The sequence below is a fragment of the Macrobrachium nipponense genome, chromosome 26 (genome assembly GCF_015104395.2).
Source record: "Macrobrachium nipponense isolate FS-2020 chromosome 26, ASM1510439v2, whole genome shotgun sequence".
NCBI classification, from domain to species: Eukaryota; Metazoa; Arthropoda; class Malacostraca; order Decapoda; family Palaemonidae; genus Macrobrachium; species Macrobrachium nipponense.
The window spans coordinates 56,009,863-56,032,127 of record NC_087215.1 but is presented as its reverse complement, the minus strand read 5'-3'; the positions used below and the strand labels follow the sequence as shown (position 1 = coordinate 56,032,127).

The following is a 22,265-nucleotide window of genomic DNA, read 5'->3' as shown; positions in this document are numbered from 1 at the left end:
AGAAGGTTTGCAAGGACTGAAAGGGTGATAAATTCGGTTGCACCAAGATATTTAAAAAAAAAAAAAGTATGTGAATGGATATGAAACAGCGTTGGCTTGGTCACGTAGAGAAATTGGAAGGTGATTGGTTGATGAAAAAGGTTCATATCTCTGAAGGAAATTCTGGATTTTCAGGAAGAAGGAGGTGTACTTAACGAAGATAATAATATTCAGGGAGAGCAAAAATGTGTTTAAATAAGAGATGAATTGCGTAGTGCGTAGGAGGGGTTAACACACTTCTGATGAGCGTGGGGGTTGGCACAATTCACTTCAGTCTCGCACGAATCCTCGTACCTCCTGGATATCAAGAACCTTTTATCTTAAAAGCCTTTTTTACACTCGTACATCCTGGTCCTTTCTAGGCCTTCTTGCCCTCCTTTCTAACACTTGCGCCAGCATTCAGTTGTAACTTTCAATAGTGAAGTTATAAAGTTTTCACCTTTTCTAATGGAAAATATCAAAGTTCAATCACCCAGGCATATCTTCGACATTAATCATGGCAGCCAAACAGTTATCAGACTATTTATCGTTCACTGGGCATTACATAAGCGTTTCGGTCTCTTGTATGAGCTGATCTCAAACGGGAGCATAATTTACCATTACATTAAATCTATTGCTACGTTATCAGCCCTACCTAAAATGTCATCCAGTCGCAGTCTTTTTTTTGTTCACTTCATTTCACAATTAAGAATGCTCGTCTGTTCTATACACCGTTTTTAATTATTTTAGGTTTTATTGAAAAAGAAACCCACAAAATCACTTTGTAACTTGTTTACTTCTAAGTATTTGCATTAGTTTTACTGTGATTTTGTGGGTTTCTTTTTCAATCTTCAGAAGAAAACTGAAAGAAGTTTTTGTTTGGTTTAGGTTTTATGTTACAGCAGTATTTGACAGTGAAAATTAGTAATCATGGAATTTTCAACAAGGAATAATAATTTTAGGATGTGCCTGTTTCTCACACAATGATTTTTTTAATTCTCCTGTTCCAGCAATCAAACACCATACACAGTAAATGAGAAATAGGTATATCAGAAAATAAAAAAAATGCATTACATTGATGAAAGTGTGATTAAAAGCCTGTCCAAGGTGTGTAAGGTATGCCTGCGTAAGGGAAAGGTTTCTTTGATAATGCACTGTACCCGGGAAAGTTGTAAATCAAATGTTTGTTATGAAATAATTATTTGAGAAATTCAAGACTAAAGGGAAATTGTTGTATTGCCTAAAAAGGTTTGTTAAAAAATAGTAAAGATGAATTGTAGATGTTGCAGACTTTTGGTACAAGAGGTAGTTTGCTAAGGATGATTAAAAGTTATTTGAAGAAACTAAAGCATGCATTACGTAAGACAAAATTCTGTTGTGGACAAAAACTTTTCAATACCTTTTAATAAATGGTATCTTGTCTTTCTGCATTTCCTTTTACTTCCCCTTACTTCTTCCTAATGAACACCATATTCTTTGAAAGCTTGAATTTCAAGTCACTGGCCCCTGTGGGCTCGTTCCATATGAATAGGTGTCATCTACTGAATAATAATAATAATAGTAATAATAATAGGGAAGGAGGCCTTCTCTGAGGGCAGTAGCATTGAATATTATAGCTGTTTCAACGGCATTCAATTTATATAGAATATTCTCAATTCTTCTTATTATCTTTCTCTCAACAGCATGTAGCTAGTGTATCAGGTTTCCTAAGGACATATAAAGATTACATGTAAAACAGTATCTTGATTCACTTTGTTGTATACTCTCATAGATGACTGCCTGTGCGCTATCGACACGTCAAAGGAAATAAACCTAAGACATCTGAAATCTTTGTTTGTCCTTAGGAAACCTGATACCCAAGCTACATGTTGAGAAAAAGATAATAAGAAGAATTGAGAAGATTCTATATAAATTAAATGCCGTTGAAATAGCTATAATAATAATAATAATAATAATAATAATAATAATAATAATAATAATAATAATAATAATAATAATAATTAATAATAATATGGAAATGTGACGTAAAAAGTCAGAGAAAGAGCATTAAATATTGATAGAAAGTTATGGGTTAGGAAAGTGGCTTATGAATGCAGTACTAACTAGGAATGGTGAAGAGAAACTGCAGAAAGTAACGAAGAAATTCAAATGTACTGGGAGAAAGATTTGAAAGTAAATGTGGTCAAGAATTAGGCTATGAGGAAACCAGGTAAATAAAGCAATAAATGTTAATTTGGAAGGTGGAAGAATGAAAGAGAACGATTCGGATAGATATCTAAGAGAAAACGATACGGTGACAGATGAAGCAACGCCATCTTGAATTCAAGATGGCGTTGGATGAAGCGAGTCACAGAGTAGGTGAAGCAACGAGAATGGCGGGTAAAGTACAAAAGACTGGAGAGAGAAAAAAAAAAAAAAAAAAAAGACTCGGTAGCAGTGATGCCAACACCTCTAACCCTACGCCCCCTATAGGAGACGAGAAATTACCCTACATAACTGTAAATGACCCAACATTCTGCGGCTATGCTAATAAATAAATATTTAGATTATGTTGATATGCAATATCATGAATACTAATAAGCATATTGATCTAAACCTACCTTGTTACAATCATCCTACCTTTGAAAATATTGCCCTGCTGTCTAAGATTTTGCCCAGATTACCCTACGCGTAGGGCAATTACCTTACAGTTGGCAACACTGCTCGGTATTGGCCATGAACGCCATGGTTGGAATGAATGAAGGGATTGCTGAGCCGCCTCTCCTTTATGGTAGTGAGGCGATAATGTTGAATGCAAGTGGGAAACAAATATTGAAGGTACAGGGATTGTCTGTTTGTGCAGTATGTGGTACAAGAAGAACTGAAAGGGTGAAAAATATGGAGTTAATATAATAGAGGCAGTAGAAAGGTAACATAAGTGAAGGGGTGGCTCAGTGTCCTGTTATTATTCAACTGTGTGTAAAGAATGTAGGACTAAAGACTGATCAGAAATGTTGAATTCAGAAATGCCTGGAAGAAAACAGTTAAGTATATCTTAGTTATTACAGAACGCTGAGCTGATTAACAGTTCTCCTAGGGGTAGCCTGAAGGATTGGATACTTTTACGTGGCTAGGAACTAATTGATTCCTTAGCAACGGGACCTACAGTTTATTGTGAGATCCGAACCATACGGAGAAATGAATTTCTATCACCAAAAATAAATTCCTCCGATTCCTTGTAGGCCGAGTGGGAAAGCGGGGAATCGAACCCGGACCCTAAGATCGGTAGTCGAGCACTTAATCAACTCGTTTAACGAGGAACTAATGTCTGGAGGAGAAAGGAAAGGAAGGCTTAGGTGAATCTGAGGAGAATGTGAGAGAGAGGTAAATATATGGAAAGCGTTTAGCGTCCAGGAAGCCCAAAGAGTGTGTGCAAGATAGAAGCTCATAGAGCAGTGTGTTTAATGGGTTTAACCTACGTACCTCTGTTAAACTTCCGGTGTAGGTGTTTAAAGTATCTAAGGCCGTCAGAGTTTTCTTCTGCAAATGAGTCTCATTCATGTTTCTCCAGTTAAAGTGTGAATTTGGCAGTGAGTGGAGTGATGTTTTCCTTGGAGCTACCGCTATATGGGGAAAAGGCATGCACACACACACACATACTTCAAGAACTTCTATGTATATACATGAGAGAGAGAGAGAGAGAGAGAGAGAGAGTTCAATGAAAATTCAAATAACTGGTACACATGATATCGAATGCCCCGTCCCAGATCACAGAGAAACAGAGCCACAGCCAAGCGAAAGCCTCCAGCAGCCAGTTATCCTGATGTGGAAAGTGCCTGTTCGTAGTCTCAGGTCCTATCATCGTCTTCATTAATATCAGATGTCATGTCAACCTGTCACTCCCATCTGGTGTGCCTGGGAAGAAGCACCACCCGTGTACACAGAAAGGCTTTCAGGGAGGGGGGCGGGGGATGGGGAAGAGGTCGGGGATACTCTTGGGATGAGTGGGAGAGCCTTAGCAAGGGCAAGAGGTCACAAAGCCTGTTTGGACACGCCGAAGTACTCGTAGAATCTGGTTAGACATCGCGTAGGCTCGTGTTTGGTTTCAGCCTTTTACTTATTATTTATTATCTTTTATGATGCTCCGTATGTCATCTTTGGCTGAATCTGATCTGTTTATTTAGTTATTGATTTGTTTTCAATAGACTTACAACTTCAGTACTCTCACGTCATTTTATAATATTGTATCATTCAGGCAGCCTGTCTTCAGTCGATTTATGCCAAGTGATGTTACTTGCAAGATGCTTGATATTTTGAAAGGCATCTGTTCCAGAAACAACAGATCGTAAGTTTAATCTAATGAGAAAAACGCCGAAATTTCATTGTTCAGATTAGCGTCAGTAAGTGGTAGCATAAATGGTGATTACCTACTCTGAGAATGAGAATTGATTAGAACTCAAATGTTGAAATATGCAAAGATGCAGAAAAAAGGATTTGAGTCATGTTGATAACGAAAGGATTTATATATATAATATATATATATATATATATATTATATATATATATATATATATATACTGTATATATATATATATATATATATATATATATATATATATATATATATATATATTATATATATATATAAATGACAAGGTAGTAGTTGATCACAACATCATAAAGACAAGAAGGCGGGGAAGTACACCAGAAAACGTTCATGCATACGCATTATTGCTTGGTTTCAAAGCTCCAGGCTTCATTTTCAAGTATAAAAGAACACAAAATAAAACCGTGAAAATATATACAAATGTATACATGGTAAATTTTAAGTGAAGATTGAAATTACATAAATTTAAAATTAAGTTAAAATTACATCGTAGAATAGAAAAATACACGCAATTATAAGAAGCAAATGTTAAGACAACGTACACTTTATAGTAAAAAAAAAAACTAAACTTGTAGAGATGACCAATCATAAGATATATAAGGATTTGACTGACAGGGAAATTGGGGAAGACGTAAGTGTTGGGCGGGGGGGGGGCAGGTTGAGGGGGGGGGGTGGCAGGTTGAAGGGGGGGGGGGTGGTGGCAGCTATGGGCGGCTCAAGAGAGGGAGTTTAAGAATGGAGACAAACTGCTTGCTGAAAAGGGAGGAAACAAGCAGGACCCATATAACGACTCGGTAATAGCCAAAAGTTGTTGTTTTTAGATGTCCTGCCTTTAATCTCAGTCTTACATTGGATTTCATGTTTGCATTTCTTGGTATGTTCTCTGATGTTGGAGAACTCAGGAGATGGAAGCTTGTTGTCTGTTCTGTAACTGACCGCATTATGGCTGTCAATCCCGACCTTTGAGTAACCTTATAGTGTGGCTCCGATATAGACTCCTCGATCACATGGAGGACAAGTAAACTTCTCAACCACGCCAGAGGTCGTCAGTGGATGTAAACGGTCTTTAAAATTAAACGAGCGACCTGTAGTGGGAGGGTTTGTTGGAATAATGTTAACTTTGAAAGCTGGAAAATGACTAGATACAAGTTTACTGAGGTCTTTGAAAAATACAGTGCAATGAATGAATAGCAAACTGGCATTGAAACGCATCTTTGGAACATCAGGTACTACAGGGTGGCGGGAATTAAAAACGTTATTTAAAAATTGAGCTACAGATTTATAGGGCAAGTTTGATGGAAAAGTTGCTGATAAAATATTGCTGATGTGTAACTTCATTGTGTAATGCCTGACAGCTGGAGGTGAGGAATAAGCTCGATGAAACCAGGTCATTATTCGAGAATTCAGCTTAAAATAATGAAAACAATGACTATCGAATCTGGTACTCAATCCGGTGAATGTTTTCTTCCTATGTGTATTGATGTGCTAAACCCTCCCTGGTGGCGTGGTTTAGCACATCAGTACATGTATGCACGTATAAGGTTTGAGTTTCTACTTTATACAATTTGTGAAAAAGCTAGTGGAAGCATAGGCTAGCTTTATCTAGATTTTACTTTCTTAGTTTTCGAAAATGGCCTCGTTAATCTATGTTTATTGTAGATAAAAAATATGCAGTAAAATATTTTACTGCTGAATGCAGTTGTATTTCGAAAGCAAATAGCAGAAACTGTCATCGTCATCATCAATATGCAATACACACCTTATTGTTGCTGTTAGGCTTGACATGGCCTTATGCCTACCATGCAAACAAACCTACGGTTACGGGCTGCTCTAGGAGCAAGAGCCCGTGCCAGCACAAGGCTGGCTTAATCTCCAACAACAACAACAACCTACGGAAGCGCTGTCTCATATACATTAGTGATAGCTATAATTAAGCTGACATTTTTACTTAATTAATCTTGGTAGTATATTACTGGTTTAAAGGCATATCGTGTTTCTCGTCAATGCAGTCTAAGAGAAGAAGGTTTTTCTCCCTGTTGCCCAGAAATCCTTTATCATCAAAGTGAATTTTTAATCGTGTCCCCAACAGAAAGTCATTCTTGTCTAGGTTAACTGAAAGCAAGAAGTAACATTACAAAAGCAGAGCAAGCAATTAAAGCATTAGGCACCAGTAACTCGTAAACATCCACACAAACACACACAAGCACAATATTAAATCCCCACATTAAGCATTACATCACGCAAGGGTTTCGGTGCTATAGAGACATCGTGTGAAACCTCTAAATATAGAAACGGCCGTCAGGAGGCACTTGTTGCTGGCCAACTGCATTTGCCCAGCAACATTTCTTGGGTCGCTCCTCACGTGAACTAGGTACTCGTTCGACGGGTTGGATTCCAGCCTTAACCCATGCTCAGTGAATTCATACTATTTTGTACGCGTTCTTTCTGGTTTTTGCTTTTTAAAGTCTTTCCTGGGACTCTTCTTGGGGTGAACAATATACCGGGCGTAGCTTGAAGTCAGTAGAGTATTTTGTGAACGTTGGTAACAAAACCAGCTATTTTGATGGGAGATACCAATGAAATCTATTGGTTGGAATGACACAAAGAACTGATCCAGGTGCACAATAGCCACTACTTAGACAATAAGCATAAGAAATGCATTGCTCAAAGGCTTTTGAATTACCAGATAGTCTTAACCAACCTCCATCGAATGCGGCAAACTAGAAAGGCTAAGCATTGTAAAAATTTAGGGTATTCAGCACCTCTATAGAGAATAAAGGGTTGTGGGAATAAGTATAAGTCACTTGGGTGCTATTTTGGCTAGTTATCTACCCGTCACCTACTCCGAGGTGCTAGTATTAATGAAACATGGCGGAAGCTCCTTGGAACGCCGTGTTTACTACTAACCCTTCGGGGATCAGAGTATTATTTACACCCATTTCTTTGTTGCGTGGTCGAGAAATATACCACTAATAACGCTATGTTTAGTGCTAGTACTACCCCGGAGTAGGTGACACGTAGATAACAAGCCAAAGTAGCAAAGGCAATGTATGAACAAACTAGAAAGCGCCAGTAAGTAACAAAAGATCATGGTAATAAAAGCAAGTGGGAGATAGGAAGGAAAGGAAGAGGGGAGGGTGAGGCGTTCTCATCCAGTCTGGGCAGCAGACAGATATCCAGTTTCCAAGCTCTCCCACGGTGGCTATGTACAGGTCCGGAATCGACAAGAAAACGCTACAAAGAAAGCAGCTGTTAGGGTACAACTGGTACCCGATCCTCAAAGCAATTGTACACTCTTAAGAAAATAGAATTATTATCTTCTGTTAATCGTCGCTGAAAGTTGCCTGGTCACACGGTGGGCCTCAGACCGGTGCGGTGTAGGCGTGTGAAATCGTACAGAATTTCTGGGGTTAGGTTTTTTTGGAGAAGGGCTAAGACTAACAGTCAAGCTTGGGCTTGAGAAAAGTCAAAATAGCTGCTACTATATAAGAAGTTTTTGTTTGTTGGAATTTAGAGATGACTGGAGCTTGGGCATTGTTAGCATGTCAAAGCAAGATCTTTTTGCCAATGAACAAGAAATACAGAGAAATGTGACAAAGGAAAGAGAAAAAGGGGCCAAAGGCTAGGCATATCTTGCGTGGAACAGATGGAAAACATAACTTAATGGAGACTCAGAAATGTTATGAGAAACAGGTCAACAAATGCCTAAACAGAAAGCAGAAATCAGGCACATAGCGCTTATAAACTCCCTTTTTTGAAGAGACCCAAAATTTCCCTTCTTTTTATTTCTTGTTATCATTAAATCTTGTTTAATGTTTTGCAGGAGCTGACAACAAATATCCAAAATCAATATCATTGTAAACTGTGGTTGTTGCTCGATATAAGCATCTGCCAATCACCATGCGTTTTAATGATTTTGTTTTTGGATTTTATAGTCAGCTCTAAGCTCTGACAAGCAGACTGTAGGTTAGGGCAAGACGCTTCAAGTTCAAACAGCCCACAAATAAAACTAAAAAGGTCTGAAACTTGTTGCAATAGGTGAATACTTCTAGTGAGGCCTGGAAAATGTTTAAGAAGGTTTTTGCTCGACAGTTGACAGTCAAAACGCAGCAAAGTTCCTTTATCTCCGTCTCTTTTTCCTGTCTTCCTCCGGCTAGGCCTACAAAAAGATTCCTTAGAATCTTTAAGATATCTCTGCCAAATTCCTCAGAGGTAATAAGCCTATGTAAAGTCAAGAGGTAATTAGCTCATACCAGACCAAATATGCGAGAAAGCGTAGAAATTAAATACAGTGTTGTGTAGTATTTACTCATAACGTGAAAACAGAAGCAGTAGCTATAGGTATCACAAGTGGGCGACTGAAGATCTGGTGCATTCCTCTCCTTATCAGAGATAATACACGGAGTCATCAATATGCACGGAAATGTATGTAAGTATGAATATTTGTGAGATCTAGAGAAATTGCAGGAGCAGATACCCTCACACACATACACAATTTTTAAGGTTCAGATTGTTAGGATACTAGTCTCACTAGCATGAGGGAATGGATTCGATTCCCTACGTATGTAGGTTACATACGTTGGCGTAAGTTATGAATTAAGAACTTGAAAGTTAGCCACTTTTAATACTCACACACACACACACATACACATACACACACACACACATTTATATATATATATATATATATATATATATATATATATATATATATATATATATATGTGTGTGTGTGTGTGTGTGTGTGTGTGTGTGCGCAGATCCACAGTTCATGAGCTGTCTGCACTTTCCATAGCGCTACGAGTTCAGAGATGGAGACAGAGACAGAGAGATATTACTGATCATATACTTATATTCAGCCTTCGGTGGAAAATGACTGGTAAAATCCGAAGAAAACCAGTGGACAAAAAAATCAAATAACCGTCAATTATGGTCTCCCTTAGCACGCAAGCGCACACAGCAGAGAGAGAGAGAGAGAGAGAGAGAGAGAGAGAGAGAGAGAGAGAGAGAGAGAGAGAGAGAGAGAGAGAGAATGGAAACAGGGAGAGATGAGAAAAAGAACACGTAAAAAAGGAAAAAATAATTTCCCAATATCCGGGTACATAGAAGGGCGCGTCTGTGGCTAGAGTGAGGAACTGGAGGCGGTGTGGGAGGCGGATGGAGGATATCTCGGGGTATGGTGGTGAGAGGGTGGTGATATTTCGGTGAGCTGGGGTTGGGGGCTGTTAGGATATCTCTGTGGGGGTGATAGTGGGGTGAGATTCTAAAATCTGACGTGAGAAAGCTACCTCGACTTCAGCCACGAAACCGCAAAGATAAATCTTCCGTGTTCTAGAACAATATTCCTTAGGTTTCTCTCTATTTCCCTTAAGGCACTGACTGTCGTTGTGTTGCTATTGCAACGTGCACATGCATGCGCATCTCGCTGTCAGCTCTTGAAACAGACGAAAAAGTCTTTTAACGCATAAATTAGTTTGGTACTTTATTGTAATGCGGATAGAATCTTAAGCAGTAATTGTATCAGATTTTCTGAATGAAGATTGCTTCTTCATTCTGTATCAGGCCTAAACGTAACATATCAACTATTAACTGGGTGGGCGAATACCCACCTACAAAAATAAATTGCCCACTCACTAAATTAAATTCGCCCAAAAGATCTGTAAATGATTTAAAACTAAAACACGATTTCTAGAAAATAGAATTTGTAAAAGTATTAGTTGCTGTAGCTAAAAATAAAATATTCACTGAAATATGACATATAAAGTGTTTAATTAAATAATACTTTCATTATGTATGAATAATCATTGATAAATTATACATAAAGCTGAAATAAGTGCACAGTATACACGTATGATATTTCATATGCGATAGCTAAGTAAAACAAGAAAGTCCAGTGTCCACTCACTAAAATGATTCTTAGTTTTAGCCCCGTTCTGTATACTCCATGTGTCAACACACACACACATACACACACAAATACATACATACATGTATATATATATATGTATATAAATATATATATATATATATATATATATATATATATATATATATATATATATATGTGTGTGTGTGTGTGTGTGTGTGTGTGTGTGTGTGTGTGGTTGTATTAGAACAGACTATTTGATAGTCTTTTCCTCCGCCGCTAGGCTCAACTCGTGCTAAGGGCTGTACTTCCCTGACATGTACGGTAAACCTAACGCCAATGTATTAGCTTGTAATTCGCAAAAAGCCTGATTGACCTGAGGATGGAGTGCCTTTCAAGAATGTCCCCCCCTAGTATCTTTTCAAGTACTAGGAACACCTAATCTCAGTGGTATAGCTACACGTCATCGCAAAGCTCCCCGTTACAACCTCCCAGGTTGCAGTACAGGTTCTTTTAAGGTCTTTATATTCTCAAGGATTGCAGTCAGTACATGTACCTCAGTGACAAGGAAGGACGGAAACAAGAAAACTTAACAATATTTATTATAAACTAGAAAGTCACTTAAATCAACCTTGCGAGATTAAATACACTTAATTATATAGATATATCAACAAGAGAACAAATACCTGGTTCTCTGGATCTCACAAAATAACCTAAAGCTACTACACTAAACCCTATCAAGAGAAAATTTCAAGAGAAAACATACTTAATATATAACAAGTTGGATCCAAAATAAGGCTAGCCAAAATAATCAATAACCTAATAATAATAAGGTAGAAGGAAGTAAGAGATGATAACAAGGAAAACCTTAATATTCCTACCTACAACACAAAGCTATACAATGTGGAACTCGGTCCACTAAATACTAACACACAAACAAATATGACAACATATCATGTAAACTTATACATATATATATTTATAAATAATAAAAATTGGCAAAAATAAACAATTTCACCTCGAGTGAAATTCCAGAAGAGGAGTTGAACTCAGGGCCGTGATCAGTCCATCAAGCTGCTAACGGAAGGGCAAATACTGTACGCCAGGTACTGAAGGGCAACACATTTCCCGATACAAGAGGAACGATAATACGTCTTACCTGGCGACAGACTCCCTACTAGCCACCTCACGAGTCAAGTAGCTCTCACTCCCGTATAACAGCTGGACGAGGATGACACGGCAGGTAAATCCAGAATCCAGTGCCGGGATACAACGACGACACTGGTTTTCCCGTCAAAATCCTCAGACGGGAAAAAGGGGCAGAAACAGTGGTCGCAGATGACAGAGCGTCTGCTAAACTCAACAGCAGTGTGAAGGTCGCAGGTGACAACAACACCTGCGCGAGAAAAAGCCGTGATCCAGGGGCACGCACACAACAGACGTATATATGCGTCTTCCAAAATCCGTGAGGGAAATATCCAAGTGCGTGGTCCAAAAGGTAAGTATCCAAAGTCGTCCAAATCAAAATAAATGGTGCGACGGGAAACAGTACTGGTGAGAGCTTGTCAAGACCCGAACTCCCGTTGACTGGTCGACCATGTCCACTCATCACCTTCCCAGTGTTTATAAACACTCAAAGCAAAAGAATAACAATCGTTAAAACGATAGTTCACTAATACACAAAAGAGGAGGAGGAGGCGCAAAAACACTGAAACAATCGTAAAGCCACTTAACTTACGGTGACACAAGAGTAAACATACTCAGCAAAAATTTAACTTAAAAGTAAACAAAAAAGTAAACAAGGCTGATTTAAATCAACAAAAGAAATAATAATAGTTTTACGTTAACCTAATACCTTCCTCCCCCAAAACAAAAAAAATTATTCACATAGAATACATTTTTTTAAAAATCAAATACTGTAAGAATGCTGAAATGAAAAGGAATTAACATAATATTATAGAGATACAAAACCAGATCAAGATAAATATTTAAACAACCCTGAAAAATAAAGGTTATGAATATTATTACAATACACATGACAAAAGAAGCATAGCTTCACGAAGAAAACTTACCAAACCAGACGATAGGGCACCTTAAAGAAGGCTAAACCAAGACTCGAACGAGTACCAAAAAAACACTGATAGACTTACCGAGGTTGAACATACAAAAACAATGCACTTAACCAAACCTCAAAGTCAAAGACTTAAAGTGTTTTGATGTTGACTGGAGGCAATGGTGATTCACTGACTGATAAAGTCCAGGCAGCCGAGCCAAGCACTGAGACACTGTCGACCATTCAGGGATTAAAACAGTGAAAAGAGAGAGTTGGAGTGGTTGGACAATAAGGTATAGAGATACCAAAAATAACTGTTACTACGAAGTAATACAGAGATTGGACAGCAGGACTGAAGTCTAAAGAGTGGCTGCAGCTGGGGGCTGAAGGGACGCTGCAAACACCCCTTAGCAACGCCTGCAGTGCACCGCGTGATGTGCACTGACGGCACTAACACCTTAAGGGCACTGGGTGTTAATGATTCTGCTGATTGGCTAGGAGAAATTTTAGTTCCACTTATGTCTTGTTTAAAAAAGAAAAAAAATCTAGCCATCATTCAAGTAGCTATCCTCCAACCTCTAGTTAAGAAGTTGTATTTCAAATATGACTTTGTGTGAATTTCAATTCTGATTGTGCAAATATCTCATAATTATAATGGAAAATATGTAACTGTATTATTTCTTCATGCATGTTTGGCTGTTCTGTAAGGAATACGAATCATGTAAGCTGAGATAAACTCGGGAAAAAGCGGATAAATGTAAATGACAGTACGACGCTCAGAGAGAGGTCAAATTAGCTCATTAATAGTTAGTAAAAAGTTCCGACACATTAGACAGTTTTTTTATACTGACTGTAACACGCACGTACGCACTCACGCACCCATTTAGCTATTCACGTATTTAAAGAAACAGACTTATCAAAAGCATATAGATAAATAAGGGAGAAGGATGGAAGTGGCAGAAATGAGAATGTTACGTTGGATGTGCGGAGTAGAGACAGGATAAGGAATGACTTCGTAGGAGTGACGGTGAAAGTGACAGAAGTATCAAAGAAGCTGCAACAGAAACGACTGTAATGGTTTGGGCATATTATTAGAGGAGAGGAGGATTCTGTACGTAAAAGAACCATGAACATAGAAGTGCCGGGAACAAAGAGGAGAGGTAGACTAAAAATGACATGGAGAGACACAGTGAACAGGGACATGCAGGAGAGGAACGCGAGTGAGGTATTGGTGAATGATCGCAGAAGATGGAGAAGACTAATAACAAAGAGCGACCCCATTTAAAGATGGGGAAAGCTGAAGATAAAGAGGAAGATAAATAAATAAATGTAAATAAATACCAAAGCACGAAACCCCATGGCCTTGCAATTATAAACAAAGAGAGATGCAACTAATAATATTGAAAATTCTGCCCTACACGCATAATTAATCATCTTTCAAATTCCCCTCCAGTACTATCAAACGAAGCAGTTGTCTTCTGTTTTATTTTTCAAACAATTTTATTTTTTAGATTTCACGTGACATGTGAGAGAAAAAAGCTAGTTCTATTCATTCTATCTCCATTATGATTTAGTGAGCGCGCGCATGTGTGTGTAGTGTTTGTGTACGTGTGAACTTCCGGTCTGCTATTGAGGTAGATGAGATGGGCGTATTACGAAAGAGCGGATTCATGAATTGAAACCAAGTTCAAGAAGCACGACAAAACCTGCCATCAAAAGAGCGGCGTTTTTTAAGTCTCCACCAGATTTAATTGGGAAGATATTCTTGCAACACAGGCTGAAGAGCGTGGCAATATAAGGCCATACCATATCACCTGTTCAGTCGTTTGGTCATTTATTTACTTATTAGTCAATTCATTGATTAATTTATTCATTAATTTATGTATAATCTTTATCGTGAACATATCCGCTAAACAAGGCTGAAGACTGAGTTTATGCAAATTGTCCTTTGTAAAAGAAGAATTGTTTTTAAAACCTCTTGGTTTTTTACAGGACAGTCAGTCAGAGCAGATCAGCGAGATACGCTTGGTTCCCCCCCCCCCCCCACCCTTCTTCTCTCTCTCTCTCTCTCTCTCTCTCTCTCTCTCTTTAGTCCTAATGAGTATAGATTTTCCGAACAAGCTTTCACGGACGCTAAGGCTGAAAGAATACCAGTAATAAGGAGTAATAACCATTAATACTGATTAAACAGTCCTCTCCTTAAATAAATACGTAGGTAAAACATTATGCTTGTGAACACAAATTAAACTGTAACTAATTAATAGAAAGCGCAATAGTCGTCAGACCAGTCGGAACCCGGAACTTACCCCTATGAGATTCCAAAGTAACCAAAACCAAATTTAGACATAATTATTATTTGGCTTTTAGGCGCAATGCGAAATTTAGCCACAATTAGTTATTTAGCTATTTGTGGTAGATATTATCCAGACTACCCTCACCCGGGGGGACCTTGCCTTCGCCTAACCTCACCGGAGGCCACCACCTTTTCTTCTTCTTCTTCTAATCTGCAGTCTGGATCGCTGTTTGTAATAAGCCTTTTTCAGGCGTTTCTATGAACACAAATTTTATTGCAACAAAGAGGAAAGGAGGGGCTGAGAACGCTGACCATTTTGTTGTTGGGGGGCTTAGGAAAGGTCTGTGGAAGAGCCTAAAAAGGTCTGGAAAAGGTGTTTCGTATTCAGTTAAAGATACAGGAATTTTAGGATAGATTTATGATTTATTTATTAGAATGAAAATTCAAAGAATACGTAATGTGTATGCTAAACCGTAATAAAATGATTTCTAATGAAATTTAAAGTATTTATCTTAATTTTCGTTGATGAAACTGCTATATTTGACCATAACCTTTAGCAGGCGCACCGAGTAAGCTGGAGGTCGAATCACGCCTTGTTAAACTGGTTACTGCTGCTTTTAGTATTATAAACCTTCCTTCTTTGATAACATATCCATTTAAGTAAAGGAGGGAAAGTGACCTAAATTTAAACGCTGTTATGTTAATTAGCAGGAAAATTATAATTCGTATCCCCGGTAATAACCATCAATTACGGGGGAAGCGAAGTTTTACTGGGAACAGGCTCATTTTTGGCGGTCCGGCACCACCCGGCCCTAACGCTGTTCAAACACTAATATCTCCAAAAGTATTGAAGATAAAAGAAAAATTATTTCGGAAGATAAAGCCTTACATCTTTAAATTTCATCCCATGTAAGATTCATTTTTCAAATATCATAAATTCACATTTAAATGATGTTTTAATTATTGCATTTCAGGCGGTCGGGTACGACCCGACCCCAAACTTTATTCAAATGCTAATACCACGAAAAGTATTGAAGATAAAAGAAAATTTCTTTCTGTAAATAAAACTTAACATCTTTGAATTCCATCCCATATAGGATTTACTCTTGAAATATAATAAATTCACATTTAAATGATGTTTTAATTATTGCATTGCTGGGAGCCCGCCACTGCCCGGCCCTAACACTATTAAAACGCGATTATCTCCAAAAGTATTGAAGATAAAAGAAAAATTCTTTCGGTAGATAAAACCTTACATCTTTAAATTTCATCCCTTATAAGATTTATTTTTGAAATATTATAAATTCACATTTAAATAATGTTTTAATTATTGCATTTCTGGGAGCCGGCACTGCCCGGCCCTAACACTATTAAAACGCGATTATCTCCAAAAGTATTGAAGATAAAAGAAAAATTCTTTCAGCAGATAAAACCTTACATCTTTAAATTTCATCCCATAAAAGATTTATTTTTGAAATATCATAAATTCACATTTAAATGATATTAACCCTTTAATGGTTTAACTTTAGGGCGCCTTACCGGTTAATATCTCATCAAATTGAGTTTTATTACAGTAATACAGATGATGTAGCGGGGGTATACATAATCAATTGCAATAATTGTGGAGACAGATATGTGGGGGAATCAGGTAGGGGAATAAGGACTAGAGTCCAAGAACATAGAAGGGCAGTACAGCTTAACTCTCAGGGGAGTGCTATAGCTAGACATTGTTGGGAAAATGACCATAGGATGGATTTCAAAAACAGTAGGCTTATATACAAAAGCAACAAAATTAGTCACAGGAGGGTAGTAGAAGGTGCGCTTATCAGAGAGATCAAAGTAATTGAAGGAAACAAAGGTTTTACCTCAGAAGATCCCATAAGCAGAGCTTTGATATTAAAAGAAGCTAAGATTGACCCTGCTGACCTGGAGATTAGGTTTCCTGCCCAACAGACTTTCGGTGACCACACCCTTACCACAAGGGTGAATCCCATTGACCATCAGCTCAGGATATCAGAGCGACAAGAGGGGATTGGCAACTCTCAAGAAAACCAGAACAGCCATCGCATAAATGACAGCACAACGAGAAGAAGTTCCAGAAGACTGCTGGGCCTTGACCCAGGCTAACATCCCAAACATCTCTTGAGAATGGGCCACAGAAGGGCCTGAAAGTACTCGAGTGTGGAGTAAAACTTAATATAAATACTTAGAAGTAAACAAGTTACAAATTGAATTTGTGGGTTTCTTTTTCAATTATTATTATTATTATTATTATTATTATTATTATTATTATTATTATTATTATTATTATTATTATTGAAAGTGATGACCGCATTAACTACATCCAATTTATATATACTTTCTCTATATCTTTCTGATATCTGATTTTTCAAGCATACTACATTCTGCCAGTAATTCGCCCATGTTTGTCATTCCTGAGAGGAAAGTAGTCGCAAACTTGGGTAGTTTTATATTCAGGTTCCAGAGTCGCTCTGTGACAGGTTAGGTGTATCAGTTCGAAAAGCTACACAAGTTTGCAATTGCTTTCCTCTCCAAGAATGACAAACATCGGCGAATTACCGGTAGAACGTCGCAACCCTGAAAAATCAGTTGTCCGACAGGTATAAAAAACAATATAAATTGAAAGCAGTTGATGGATCTATCATCTTGAATGTTATATACTCTTGAAAGAGTGTCTACTACCTACAGTTTATTATTATTATTATTATTATTATTATTATTATTATTATTATTATTATTATTGTTGTTGTTGTTGTTGTTGTTGTTGTTGTTGTTGTTGTTCGTGATGCATATATATTCATATGAGCAAAGCAAAATGGTAACTTATTTCACATTAACAAGCTTAATATTCAGGTCTACATTAATCATTGCTTGTACGAGTTTTTTTTTTGCCATGGAAAGGAAAATTGTTCGTTAGCTATTCTTCAGGGAGAGGGGTTTCATTCCCTGTCAATTTCATCTTTTTCATTTGCACTTTTCACAAACATTCTCAAAATTTGACTCTGGGGAAGTTGATACATCTAAGAGGCAACTGGAACCGAATGACTAGATCGTAATTCTCAGTGTTAGCAGTTAATGTTCCTTAGGTGTAATTCATCTTTGTGTCAAACCTAATTACAGCTTACTTTAATTCTAAGAGGCTTATGCCGAGGCTTCAAAGATCTGAAGAGTCATTTGAAAGTTATCAATTGGAGCATCATCAAATTTCATTCTCAGTGGGTAAAGACAACGTCAATTTTAGGGTTGAAATAAGCTGGTAGATTTTGCTGAGGACCATTCATTAAATTTCTGACATAACAAACTTTGCCTTTTTATTTTCTTTCAGATACCTACGCTGGTCGTGCTGACGCTATTGGCAGAACTATGCCCTTCACAAGAGGTGCCGGGAATCGCCTACATGGATATCCTTCGAACTGCGCCTAGGAAGCGCGTGGAAGGTGCTGCCCCTGACCCAGATTTGCCTGTTGTACCACTTGAGCAAGGAGGAAACAGGCGGTATGATGTTATGCTCGACTATGAAGACGATTATTTCGAATACGTAGACACTGACAATGAAGACGAGGCTGTTGTGACTACTCTGGAGCGGCCTCAGAAACCAGAAGCTGTCTTGAGCACCGACATCACTGACTATGTTTTAGTGTCTATAGACACTTCTGAAGAAAACGAACCGATAGACCTATCCGCTGTGGAGTTTGTTAAAGATGCAGAGCTTTTGGCAGTAGACCCATTCGTTTCAAGAGCATCCGTAGAAAAGGTTTCGAGGCCAAGGGACAGACAAGAACAGCATATTCAAAGAAAACCGTTCAAGAAATCTGTATTAGAATCTCCACCTTATGCTGACGAGTATCTCCTTGAAAGAGAGCAATTTGCACCTCATTCATCGCAAGCATCCAGCTCAAGAAGTTACCGAAATGATGAGTATTCAGAAGAAAAGTTTGAACCTATGGTCGTCTATTCATCAGGAGATTATCCGAACAGTCCTCTGTCTGAAGATTATTATACCAATGCATATGAAAGAGGTGATGTCATAAGTTCCTTATCGCTCGAAGGAAATTTCTCTGCTGAAAACACATCGAGCCAATATGATAGCTTGGATTATCTTTCAGCATCGTCTCAGCTTTATCCCTCTTACCTCCCTTATAACGATTCAACAGACAGTTATGCCTACAAAGAAACCACAAGGGGATACCACAGAACCACTTATAACCCTATGCTACAAGATGAAAACCCTGGGTTCTCGGTTCCCTATTCAGGGGAAAACCCAGTCACAACGTCCGGCACCACAGATACTGGCTCCTCAGCATATAGCACAGTTTTGTCAAGACGATCCAACATACCAAATAATAAACTCCCTCGCTCACGAACAGATAGACGAAGTCGTGACGAAATAATGTATTATACAGGACTTCAGCGAGAAATAGAAAAGTCTTCTTTGCTCATCGATGCAATCAAAGATGTCAGAAGTAGAGAGGGAAAACAAATGAGCTACAGAAACGTAGACGTCACCACTACAATAACACCATTGCCAGACCTTAGAGTGATAAGAAGTGCTCTAGGATCACATCCACTTTACAGGAACTTGCCTGGCACAACAAGCCCTCCAAGAATCAAGGACAAGCAATACGTTTATAGAGAATATGAGAATGAAAAAGATGAATATGAAAACATGTATCTTCCAGCAAGAGCGAAATCCTTGGAGCTAAGTGAAATAGATGAGGTTAGGGAGTACTTCAACACTCTTGTGCCAAAAGCATCATATAGACCTAAAGATTTCCCGACCTATCCCTCTTATCCTGGTCAAAGAATATACTTGCCAACAATAACTACTTACAAACCATCGGAGATCCCAAAATACAAGAACTGGAGACCACTGTCTCTTACTTCGAAGTTGAAAACTAAATCACCTCCAGAGATACCGACTGAACACAGAAACAATCCCAAGTATTCTAATAAATTGTCTACCAGCGTGTTTAAACCCTCTAAACCAATACCATCCCAATATTCACAACTACCAATCACAATTCCATACACATCTAAGCCTCATGTGTCTTCACCCTCTAAACACTATTCACCAGAAGACTCATACCAACCTAAAAGTACTCCCAGGTACTACACACCAACAAGGTCACCAGCCCACAGACACACTGACTCAAAGACCTATAAGAAGAAAGCAAAGTATGTAACAACTTCAGTTGAAGAGACAACATCAACTCCATATTACGATACGTCAAAACCACAATACAGTACATCAGGATATAAATACAGTACTTCACGACCACAGTACAGTACACCAAGACCCTATTACAGCATTGAAAGACAACGTTTCAGTACACCAAGACCGCATTACACCAGCAGCAGAACGGAGCCCGAGCTTCCTCCGTTCTATCCTTCGAAGTCTTTCACAAGACAGAATTCCAGGCAGCCCTCGGAGCATCCGTACACAGACGCCGGAGGACCCCCGAGAAGACCAACTCCGGAACCGACCAGGAGGCAGAGGCGAGGGCCGGAGATGGAGCTGAACATTGACTCCAAAGCCAAATTTCCCAAGTTTGGTTATAACATTGATCGCTACTTCGATGATTTCCCTGCCTTTGGGTTCTTTGATTACGAGCCTTCGAGGGAAGTCTATTGAAATGATTCTGTTATTGATATCAAGTATAATGAAGCGTAACTGTAAGTAACGACTTACAGTCAGTTTGTTCATCATCTTTAAATCATCCCATCCCATTATCTGTTTTGGTGAGGTGTATTTATCAACACCCGTTGCATTCATATCAGTCATCAGCGTACTCACATTGCCGGTGAGTTTAATTTAACATTAACTTATTAGACGAAATTTTCATGATCTGTTTCTGAGTTCCTTTACACACACGTGTTGTTTTCATTATTTTCCAATGGCTTAGTTCTCGGATAAATGACGTGATGTATCACATTTTAGTGCCCAAATGACACTTGGGAGAAAGCTATCTGATGAAAGAAAAAGATATCACATTATTGAATTGAATTTTCCCATTTTTTCTTGTTAGTCATGATTTAAGGATCTAATATCTCCAACCAGATGTAGTGTAGTATTAAGACATTAATTTTTCTGCTCAAACAAGTCCGAATTTGGATTTAAATTTCATATGCAGTGATTAAAATGTCAAGGAAAGTGCTTCAGGAACGCGAAATATTTCAGAAAAAAAATTCTCAGTGAAATTCAGTCGACCGAGTATAGCCTTCCATTGGAGGGCCCAGAAGAACAAAATTCAATTTATTAGGTCTATTATTCAGTGACCCACTTACTGGAAGCGTCAGTGATAATGCGACAGCGTAAGAAATAAAAGCAAAGGTAACCCAGAGTGCAATGGTTCATATTTCATTCGCGCTGCCATTTTCGAAAAGATTCATCCGTTCACAGGCTCCCGAGGACGGAATTGATCCCCTGAAGGAACCCCCATGTCGGGGCTGGAAATTAAGCTCCATATGGTGCATTCACTACGAGTTTTTGCTCCGTCTGAGTTGACTTCAATCGTGTGAACACGAAACTTTAGGAACACGCTTCCTGGTGAATGCAACCTTGGCCTTACAGGAGAATGCTTGCGTCGAGAATTCTGCCCTACTCGGTCAACTAGGTACGTTTCGTTCGCGTGTGAGCGCGCTCGCGCTTGCGTGTGTGAGAGTATTCGTGTATATATGTAGGTATATATTTGTACATTAAAATTGTGTCTATATATATATGTATATCACGATATATATAATATTTATATATATTATTATATATAATTTAGAACTAATATATATATATATATTAGTATATATATAAGATATAACTATATATATATATACATATACATATACATATATACAATTTTCGTTAAAAGCAATTGCTTTAGTGGCATCAATAAGTTTCTTGCAGGTATCTTCATACCGACGAAGTTTTTTCCGATTCTCGTTCGTCAATTTCTGGTGAAATATACGCAGACTTCCTTCTTCCATTTATTGAATTTTGTCACGACAGCTGTTTCGCCTTATGGCATTATCAAGCGACTACTGACTTACAATCTGACCTTTCGGCCTATTTATCTCATCGTGTGGGAGGTATGACCTCGAGGTATGGGTACTGGTTAGTCTAGGATTAACAGCTTAAGGGCGTTGTTTTAGTTACAAAGAATATAAGGACATATGTACTGCGACAATAAGAGTGAAAGTTTAAACAGTGGTTAAATAAATATTCAAAATACAATGCCATGTGCTAGAGTTTCCTTAAATGTATGTTTAAAATTTAATATGTTACATGTTGGTTTTAGATAAAAATTACAAAATTACATACAGGAATGAAAATGAATATAGAAATCTAAATACGGGAGTACAAATATATGTATATATTTTATAGCATGCATAAAGGTACAAGAGATAATTTCTGTTTATACATAAATGTGTGTGATTTAAATTTGAGTGTGTGTGTGTGTGTGTGTGTGTGTATGTCCAAAATGGTCTACGTTGGTTAACGGTTGCCGATTCGTGTTGGGCGGGGTCTCAGCGACCTGAGTAAGGATGTTACTTGACTTTCGCTGACGCTGGGTCTTCTCATGCCTTCCAAGGGGCGCGATGTTCTCGGTGGATTGGGGCGCGCTGTCTGGTCCCTGTTGGCTTGGGTATTCCTTCT

General features: G+C 38.2%; 1 protein-coding gene across 1 annotated transcript in view; it reads left to right on the top strand.

The window, feature by feature from the left end:
- The window catches only part of LOC135199841 (uncharacterized), a 58,397-nt gene extending 37,104 nt beyond the window's left edge, over positions 1-21,293 (top strand). Inside the window, exon 2 of the mRNA XM_064227979.1 lies at positions 17,943-21,293. Coding sequence (XP_064084049.1) covers positions 17,943-20,249 — 2,307 coding nt within the window. The 3' untranslated portion in view covers positions 20,250-21,293. The remainder of the gene's footprint in view (positions 1-17,942) is intronic.
- Positions 21,294-22,265: the final 972 nt, after the last annotated feature.